The sequence below is a fragment of the Ziziphus jujuba genome, chromosome 9 (assembly GCF_031755915.1).
Source record: "Ziziphus jujuba cultivar Dongzao chromosome 9, ASM3175591v1".
Lineage (NCBI taxonomy): Eukaryota > Viridiplantae > Streptophyta > Magnoliopsida > Rosales > Rhamnaceae > Ziziphus > Ziziphus jujuba.
In genome coordinates, this window is record NC_083387.1 from 22,577,192 (window position 1) to 22,587,015 (window position 9,824).

Sequence of the window (9,824 nt, forward strand, 5' to 3'; positions counted from 1 at the left end):
TAAAAACTACAAAATTAGTGAATCCCACGTAACTCCAATATTCTAAGATGTCTAAAATGGTAATATATTATATTTTGCATATATGAATAGAATTTTCATTCTAAAGAAAAATAAACCTGTTAAAAATTAGAAAATGGTTTATTTTACTTTTGAAACATTTTAATAAAACAATAAAATTAATTCAAAATTAAAAAATTGTTCATTTTAATTTTGACATATTTTAATAAAAGAATAAAATTAATTCTGTATAATATAATATTCTGTTGATGTGTGTATTTATTATTATTATTAATTTTGGTTGAGTTGCATTGTTTGTATTTTTTAAAATCAAAAGTAATGAACAAATTTATATTTATTACACATTAGACACTCAAAAAAAATATATATATACTGATCAAATATGCCTTCAGAAAATATTTAGTATTTTAATTGATTTATTTTAAGGATAATTTTTTTTTATGTATTTTAGTAACAATTAATTTATTGCTCTGTTTTTACTATTTTAATTATTAGATGCTTTTAAAAAATAAATAAATAAAAATAAAATTATTATAAGATTCTGAGTTTCTTTGACGGTGTTTCTATTACCTCAAATTTTTGTTTTCTGCCCTATCTCGTCCCTATCGTCGTCGCAAAATAAAAGCCCTAAAATCTGTACGGAGAGAGAGTACTGCCATTGAAGCAAGGATATTTTCTGCAAAGGTTCGTCTCTCTCGTCTTCGCAATTCTTCATTTTGCTTTTTCTTTCTTAAGATTTTATTCGCTGTGCTCTTTTATTATTTGATTCTCAGTTGAATTTTTCTTTTTTTTTTTTTTGTTTTGCCCAAAAATTGGTGAGAAACAGAGGACGTTAGAAGGGAAATTGATTGCTTAGATGTTTTTTTTTTTTTCACTTATTTAGTGAAATAAAAATTAAGAATTATCAGTTTGACCCATAAAATTTTGATTTTAATCGTGCTTAGCGAGCATCAGAAATTGTAGCTCTTTGAACTCCTTTTCGTTTATTTATTTGTTTATTTTCCTTTGGATTTCTTGTCATCCAAGTCTTTATTGTGGAGTATTTTGACTCTTTTTGTTAATATGTATTATGAGTCTGTGATCGTTAAAGGAAAGAATGAAGTTTTATTTGGATAGTATTTTTTTTTTTTTTTCTCCCTTCATGAGGATTATAGGGTTTAGTATAAGGTTTATGTTTTCAGGAATTGGAAATTGTGGAAGTCGAATGTGAAATTTAATGTTTTTGATTGGATTGTAGGAAGATGGAAGTTAATGTTATATGGGTTTAAAAAGTTTTCAATTTTGTTATGTTTTAATGGGTAGAGTTTCTTTCAGGTAGAACAAGTTTAATTACTAGTACTAAAACATGTCTGAAGAAGGAAGGGTGCACCCAGATTGCAGAAATGCATCCAATCCATACCACGAATGCAGCGATTACTGCTTCAGAATTATTGCTGAAGCGAAGGCTTGGATGGCCCCAAAGCAATCAGGTTGTTGTTCATCTTTCTTGTAACTCTGTTTTCTCTAGCATTGCTTGAAGTTTTCATACTTACTCCTAGCTAGAATGTTAATTGTTCTGTCTCTCCTTTCATATTTTTGTTTACTACCTTTTTATCGAATTCATGCATTTGTGCATATATTATCATTTAAGATTTGGGATGAGATTAGGGTAGGGCTTCTTGTTTTTTTCCCCTACCTTTTGTTCTAGCCTTTTAACCAATTTGTCATGCAAAATCATTTTCACTTTATCTGTTTCTCATATGCTGATGAGCGTATCAAAATCTTGTACTTAAGGAGGTTTCATCTTAGTCTGAGCCTGAGGGATTGATTTCATAGCATTATGCAATTTTGAAAGAGTTATCTTCATCCCCCAGTTAATTAGCAAGCAGGGACTTAAATTTGTTAATAGTGTAGATATTTTTCTTGTTCTTTTAAATATAGAATCTGCTCTGGTTAACAGGAAATTTTCCGGGCATATATGAATTTGAATGGTAGAAAATTTTATTGAATCTAGACTGAACTGTATTTTTTTGATTGAATCTAGAATTAACCGCATTTTTTTACCCTATATCAGAAGCTGCAGAAGCTAGTGGTGGCCTTGGACAGTCCAACTTAGCAGCTGCTGATCAGGATAAAGATCTTGATGATGGAAGACGAGAAGTTGAAGAACATACTGATAATGATTATGAGTACCCTGTAGAGGGAGATGGGGAAGGAGATGTCACAAAGTTCACTGGGAGGAAGAAAAAATTATGGGAATTGAGACAGAAGATGGTAAATTTCTTTGGAACTTTAGGAATTATTTCTGTTTGATTGGGTTTAAAAATTAACCTTCTAATTCTAAAAATTCTGATTTATTAACATGGATTATGTCTATGTGGATGTAGAACAAAGCTAGAAAAGACAATCAAACTGATATTGCAGCTGAAAAGAAAAGAATGGAAGCTCCATCTGAGTCAAGAGGCATTTCTAAACAAAAATGGCTTGAAGACCGGAAGAAAAAGATTGGTAAACTTCTAGATGCTAATGGTTTGGACATGAAAGATGCATATATGCTGGATACCCAAGAGACGGCAGAGGCAAAATATAAGAAATGGGAGAAAGATCCTGCCCCATTTGGCTGGGATGGTGAGTTCAAAGCTCTACTCGTTCCTCTTTGTTTAGCATTACATTCGTAAGTGCATAGACATGCACATGCACATGGACATACACATATTTTTCGTGATTAATAGTGCACTTGAACTGTATTTGGTATGTCTCTATCCATATCAAATTGTTATTTGATACTGTGATTATGATGTATCTGAAGATATATTTAGTATTTCTTCATGCAGTCTGAAATTCTTGTAAAAGTCATAGAACATGGAAGAATGTTTGATAAGAATTGTTTTGGAAACTTCCACTTTCAATCTTATGACCTAGAAATAAGATGACTTAGCCGGTTGAGCTTTAGGGAATGGGAGAAAGATTTTTTTACCCAACTAAGAATGATCTTTTACTTCATAAAATAATTGTTAATTTTATAGCTATTGTTTGCAGGCTACAATATAGCCTTCATTCTTGTTTGTATATAAACTAATTTATTTTAAATAGAAAATTTCTTGGATGGTGTGTTAATATTTTACACTGAAAGCTAAGCTATGTTTCTGAACAGTTTTCAATCAGAAAACACTCTATAATGCATACAAAAAGCGGACAAAGAACATAGATATTGACTTGGCAGACTATAATAAGATGAAAGAAGCTGATCCAGAGTTCTATCGTGAAGCTTCAAGCCTTCAATATGGAAAGGTACTATTTTTTTTTCCTTTTTTTCTTTTTCTGTTTTTTGCTCAGTTGAACTTTTTTTCTCTTGGCGGATTTGTCTTAAAACAGGAGCTCCAAGCCATAATTTTTCTGTTCTTTATTTGGTTTTACAGGCTGCAAAGATCTCAGAGGATAAGATTGAGAAGATGGTAAAGGAACTGAAGGACCAGGCGGAGAAACGCAATTCATTTAGCAGGAGGAGGAAGTTCCATGAAGAGAAGGATATTGACTCGATCAATGACCGAAACGAGCATTTCAACAAAAAGATTGAGCGAGCCTTCGGTAAATACACACTGGAGATCAAAAACAATCTCGAGCGTGGTACTGCATTGCCCGACTGATGTACAATTACTATATCGTGCTTTGTATCATTTTGTCTAATTGTAAGATTTTGTCTGTCAGAAAGGGAGAATTCCCATCACTGGATTCTGGTGGATGTAATGTTTGGTAAAATTATGATATGATAAATTTTGGAATCCTAGTGTAGAATGGCCTTTTATATGTTTGAATTCACATGCTGTGTAGAATGGCCTTTTATATGTTTGAATTCATCTGCTGCAAGAGAATCGTGTATTACAGGTAATGGTATGTTCTAAAATCTGCTCCAACAAGTAGTTTTGGAAATTCCACAGTACTGATTTCTCAAGAGGCTTTTCACCGGCTTTGTTGTTGGAACAGAATAAAATCTCATAATAAAAGTCACAAATCGCCATTTGAGTTTATTAGACATATTCCAATTTACCCTTTGACGTGAAGAAACTTTGTATAATTCAGTGCAAGCCACTTTATGTCCTTCTCATGCCATATCTATAAAAATCAAACGGGACTGTTTTGGAAGCTGTTGGTAATTATTTGGATAAAATATGTACTTGGGAAGATGAGACTGTCGGTTGATTCTATTTTGTGTTCTTGTCGAGTAAAACTACAGAAAACATTTCTGGATAAATTTTAAAGATAGATTTTTAGTTTAAAAGGAGATACTTCTCAAGTAAGTTTTTTGTATGTTTAAATATTATATAAGTTATAGTAAAAAAAAAAAAAATTATCTGGTAGTTGAAAAAAATTGTGGTATTCATTCACCAAAAAAATAAAAAAATAAAAAATAAAATAATTGTGGTAGCGCAAAGGGAAATGGCCCCCCAATACAGCCGTTTAGTGAAAAGAAGATGGTGTAGTTAAAAAAAGTGTGCTCCTAAATGTCGGGCTTGTTTCTCGTATGCTTTGCCAGTTGGGCATCTGCTTTTACGTGCAAAAAGGATGTGCCATGTCCTTGACCCTGACCCATCCTCTTGTTCCACTTTCAATTTTTCGTTTCATGTCTCTTTTATATATATATATATATATATATATTTTCCTATTAAATGAAATCATGGCTTAATTGTAATACGATATCTGTTTCGCGGTAATTTTATTTTGAATTTTTACATGTAAAATCTAATAATTTACATGTTTAAATTTTAATTTATTGTATTTTGATTCAATCAGATTTTCTTAACAAATTGTAGTTAATATGAAGTTTATTTAAGAGATGATACGAAAATATAAATTTATTAAATTAAAAGGTTTAAATTGTTTTTAACAAATTAAATCAGATTGTATTTAAATATAAGCGAGGTGGAAAAAAATCGTTGGACACTTTTAATCAACAAATCTAAAATTGAAAATCCAGAGTAAAATTATTCCAAACTATATATTAAACTACAACTAATCTTCTTCTTCTTTTTTTTTTTCTCCAAAATACAATTAACCTTAAAATCAATAATTTTACTTCTAGTTTGTAAATACATATATTTTAAATAACTGAACAATTCTTGTTGTTTTAATTGTTATTTAAAAAAGTATATATGTTGTTCTATATGTAATTTATAATACTGTGGACCAAAATGCAACCATATCTTTAGTTCCATATTTATATTATATTGTACCATATAACAGAGACGCAGATTTTACAAATTAACTGCTTTAGTTTTGAATTGATGAACTAACTTATAAAAGTACAATATGATATATTACTAAACATGGTGTACCGTGTATATGTTATAAATTATCGATTCCCAATTTTTAAATAGCACTCGAATAATGATATTATTATAAAACCAAAAAAAAAAAAGAAGAGGTGGAGGAAGAAAATTACAAATTATGAACAACATTACAAAAGATAGGTCTAGCATCCAAATTATGAACAAAATTACAAAAGATAAAATTGTATTATTTCATATAAATAATATATAATATGATCATGTATTGATTAGTTTGATGAATATGATAACAAGTAGAATGTATTTACGAGAAACATACATTCCTTGAGAGGTGGAGGAAGAAGTTAAATATAACCACCTTTTAGCCTTTAAGAAAATGGAAGAAACGAGTAGGCTATCTCTGTAGGACTAGGAAGGATGTTTCCAGCTAAAGTTCTTGTTGACAAAGAGTACGTTTTCGTCGTTTAATATACTCGAGAGGGCATATTGTTGGTTAGTATTGGTGATGATTATTTTTTGGTGAATTATTGGTGATGATTATTGAATTAGTAGTTAAGGCGACAATTTAATTAGCACGTACTTCGAATTTGCTTTAAAATTTTAGCTGCACATGAAAATGTGTTTACAGTAATGCTGTGAAACCCCCACCCCATTCATTTACTTTTCAATAATTATGATGTTTGCTTAAACATACTGAAACCAACCTCCCTGTAGCTCATAAAAGTTGGTAAAAAATAAAACCTTCTTTTTATTCTATATGCCCTCTAAGTGATACTTTTTTCTTTAAAAAAAAAAAAAAAAAAAGGATTCTATTCCGTATTACTAATTATTAGTATTATATTTTTCTTTTGGGTGACAGAATTGCATTCTCTTTTGCTAGAAATTGCAATACACTCTCTCTCTCTCTCTCTCACGAGCTCAGGAGTCAGGGCCAACTCAGTCTCTGGGTCATTTAATTGTCCCTACTTCTGATTTTTTGACTTATCCTGGACCACTCTTTCTTTTCTTTTTCTTTTTTTCTCCCTCTCTATTAGAATGACTCATTTGTGAAAAGACGAGACCACAACCCCTGAACCCAAATTAAATAAAATAAAAATAAATTGGGGATAAAATGGACCCTACAAGGGGTGTGTGCCATGTGATTGCCATGACCAGTGAAACGTGGCAAATCATGAATGGAAAAGGTACCTAGGCTCCTTCCTGGAATTCTCCCCCCATGGTTGCCTTTTCTACTTTTGGGGCCCTTTTGGGTCCTTATTGGTTGCTCACTATTACCCTCCTGCTTTCAATTCACTTTCCAGAATGGTATTTTTCACAAAGTTAAAAATAAATATAAAAAGAAATAGTCCCAATCCCAAACCCCAAAATGCTAGCCAGCTTGGGGTTGGGGGGGGACCCATCTTCTACGTATCCTTATCACGACACGTGTCGTACACCTATGAGAATCCAAAGCCCATCATTACCACCATCAAACATCTCATCACAACGTCAAACTTCAATCCTCACCGTTAAAATCTCTACAACATCCCTCTTACGTTAACATAATGCTACTACTACTACCAACGCCATTAAACCACCCAGTTTTAGCTGACTGTAGAGGTTGGTCTTACACCAAACCAATCCACTTGATTTTACTAGCCCCTCTTTAGAATCTAACATTGTTTTGGGCTTTTTAAGCTATAAAAGATTTATACAGAAATAAGGAGGAGGAAAACACGCATATCATGGAAAAAGATTGAAAAACCGAGAAACTTCACCACTACTCATGAACAATAAATACACTGTGGGTCCACAAGCTAAAAAACAAAAGATTAAATTATAATGAAGGAACGGCAAAAAGAAGAAAGTAAAAAAGATATCAAAAACAAATTAACAGGGGTTTTTTCTGCATTTTCTTCTTCTTCTTCATGATCAACATTCTCTACTAGGCACACAAAACAAACAAAGACAAATTTTTCACGGGAGAGCCAAAAGGAAGATGAGATCAATTTTTTTCAGCTGATGTTTGTTTGTTGATTAGTTGGTGGGGTTGCTACGGAAGGATCCCAAAGCTTTGATGGCTGCAGCTCTTAGAATGTACTGGTGGTATGCAGCTGCTGCTAGTGCTCCCACGAATGGTCCAACCCAGAAGATCCACTGCCAATTTCCATCCGTCACAATCCCATCATATCATCATCATCGTATATCATAATATAAAATATACATATATATATATATATATATATATATTTAACCCACCAAAGGCAAACAATTCAATCCCAACTATAAACATAATATTTATCCCCAAAAAAACAAAGTATAAATAAATTTTCTTACATGATCATCCCAGACTTTCTCGTTGTTGTAGATAACAGCAGCACCGAAACTCCTAGCAGGGTTGATTCCAGTTCCAGTGATAGGAATGGTAGCCAGGTGAACAATGAACACAGCGAACCCAATAGGCAATGGAGCCAAAACCTGTCAACCAAAAATCAAAAACAAAAAAAACCCATTTATAATTTTTCATTATTTTAGAGAAAATTTATGTTAAAAAGTTTGGAATTTTTTTTTTTTTTTTTTTTGGTTCATTGAACATACAGGGATGTGGGAATCGCGTGCGCTCCTCTTAGGGTCGGTGGCAGAGAAAACGGTGTAGACGAGGACAAAAGTTCCGATGATCTCAGCACCCAAAGCGGTACCTTTGTTGTATCCATGAGCAACAGAGTTAGCACCTCCACCGAGAGAGTTGTAGGAGTGCTTCATGAAGGCCTTCACCAACCCAACTCCAGCAATGGCTCCCAAAGTCTGAGCTATCATGTAAGCCAGTGCTCTAATCAGCGAAACCTTCCTTGCCAAGAACAAACCGAACGTCACTGCTGGGTTAATATGACCACCTGAAAAAAAAAAAAATTTAACCCCATCAGCCTTAAAAAAAAAAAAAAAGTACAAAAGGGTTTGAAGGAATTTACAAGAGCTTTAACGAGTATTTGTTAGAAATTTTACCAGAGATACCGGCGGTGCTGTAGACGAGGATGAAAATCATACCACCGAAAGCCCAAGCAATACCCAGGAGACCAACCCCATCACAAGGACCGGTTTGTTTCTTGTGGCCTATAACGGTAGCGACGGTGATGTAGAGGAAGAGAAGCGTCGCAACGAACTCGGCGATGAGAGCTCTGTAGAAGGACCAGAGCTTGAGCTCAGCAAAATCAAGAAGCGGTGCTGGTGGAGGATCTACGTAGTCCTTTCGGGTCTGTCCTTCTTCGCGTACTTCCTTCGACATTTTCTTTCTTACTTTTTTTCACAAAACAAACACTCGAGAGAGGGAGAGAGGAAGAGCTTGTTTCTGTTTAAGCTTTTGGAGTGTTTTTTCTTGTGTGTAGCGAGTTTTGCAAATGAGGTTAAGGTGGTGTGCTTTTATTTTAAGAACAGGGTAGGAAAGAGGGCAAAGAGGAAATTGTGGATTTAATGGATCAGACAAGGGTATATTTGGAATTTCAAAAGATAAGCCCCTTAGAGAGGGTAGAGAGAGCAGGTTGGGGGACCCAGTGGTACAGCAAGACCATGTGAGGGCTAATCATGTAAGAGTGACCCAATGGTGGGGGTCGTGTGTGGGAGGAGAGTGTAGGGTACAGAGGCGGAATAGTCAGCCTGGCATCCAACTGTAAGCCCCACGCCTACATTGCAACGGTTACATATTGTCTCTTTCCTTCTCCGAATTCCCAATTATACCCTTCTCTCTGCTTTTTCTCCTTTTTCTTATTATTTTATTTCTCTGTTTTTATTTTTGTTTGTTTTTGGTTTCTTTTATTTTATTTTTTTATTTTAAGGAGGGTTAAGGACCTTTGGATACAAATGTATGTCTCTGCAACTGCAGGGTTGTCAGGCTGGTTTCGTGAACTTTTTTAACAAACGCCGGCAGTTGAAGTTTAAAAAAAAAAAAAAAAAAGAATAATAAATAAAACAAAAAAATTTGGACTAATTTATTTACTGTTACTTCTTTTTGGCTATGAAGATTTGTTTAATTATTGTGTCATAAATGATAGGCTGCGTATAATAAAACCGAGGATGAGATATGATCTAATTCTAAATTGCTGATTGGCTAATATGTAGTAGTAGCTTCATTTATTTTTCTTCAACGTTTCCATCACCCTAAAAGTAAAACTTAATTCAAGTCTTATCAATTTGATCCATGCTTTACATAAATATCAAATCTAATGATGAAACTTAGGGTGGTTATAAAAGTTTTTGACAAACCTTTTTCTTTTTAACAAATAAATATATCAAAATTTAACAATCACTTTACATCTAAATTTTGATAATGTAGTCCACTAGTTCGGAATTGTAAATTATCAGAGCTATAATTCATGGTGGGTGATATATAATTATACATATACATATATGCTATGTAATCTGAATCTGAATCCCAACACCAAATTAAAAAAATTTTGTCAACATTTATGAGGAACATTTATTTATTTTTTTTGGATGAATTTTATGAGGAACATCTCGAGTTACTTTTAAAAAGTACAAATTGGATTCAATTTTTTTTAATTTTTTTTT

At 32.9% G+C, this 9,824-nt stretch overlaps 2 protein-coding genes across 2 annotated transcripts; one reads left to right on the plus strand and one right to left on the minus strand.

Annotated features, from left to right (window-relative positions):
* The first annotated feature begins 545 nt into the window (after positions 1–545).
* Positions 546–3,779, plus strand: LOC107427285 (uncharacterized). The gene is made up of 6 exons (XM_016037666.4): positions 546–702; positions 1,333–1,487; positions 2,072–2,271; positions 2,385–2,625; positions 3,152–3,288; positions 3,417–3,779. Exons 2-6 carry the CDS (start codon positions 1,364–1,366, stop codon positions 3,642–3,644), a joined length of 930 nt encoding a protein of 309 aa, XP_015893152.1. The 5' UTR covers positions 546–702; positions 1,333–1,363; the 3' UTR covers positions 3,645–3,779.
* Positions 3,780–7,017: 3,238 nt separating this feature from the next.
* On the minus strand, positions 7,018–8,690 carry LOC107427292 (aquaporin PIP2-7). The gene is made up of 4 exons (XM_016037672.4): positions 8,265–8,690; positions 7,860–8,155; positions 7,599–7,739; positions 7,018–7,418 (listed from the first exon to the last, which is right to left on the minus strand). Exons 1-4 carry the CDS (start codon positions 8,542–8,544, stop codon positions 7,299–7,301), a joined length of 837 nt encoding a protein of 278 aa, XP_015893158.1. The 5' UTR covers positions 8,545–8,690; the 3' UTR covers positions 7,018–7,298.
* Between the last annotated feature and the right edge of the window lie 1,134 nt (positions 8,691–9,824).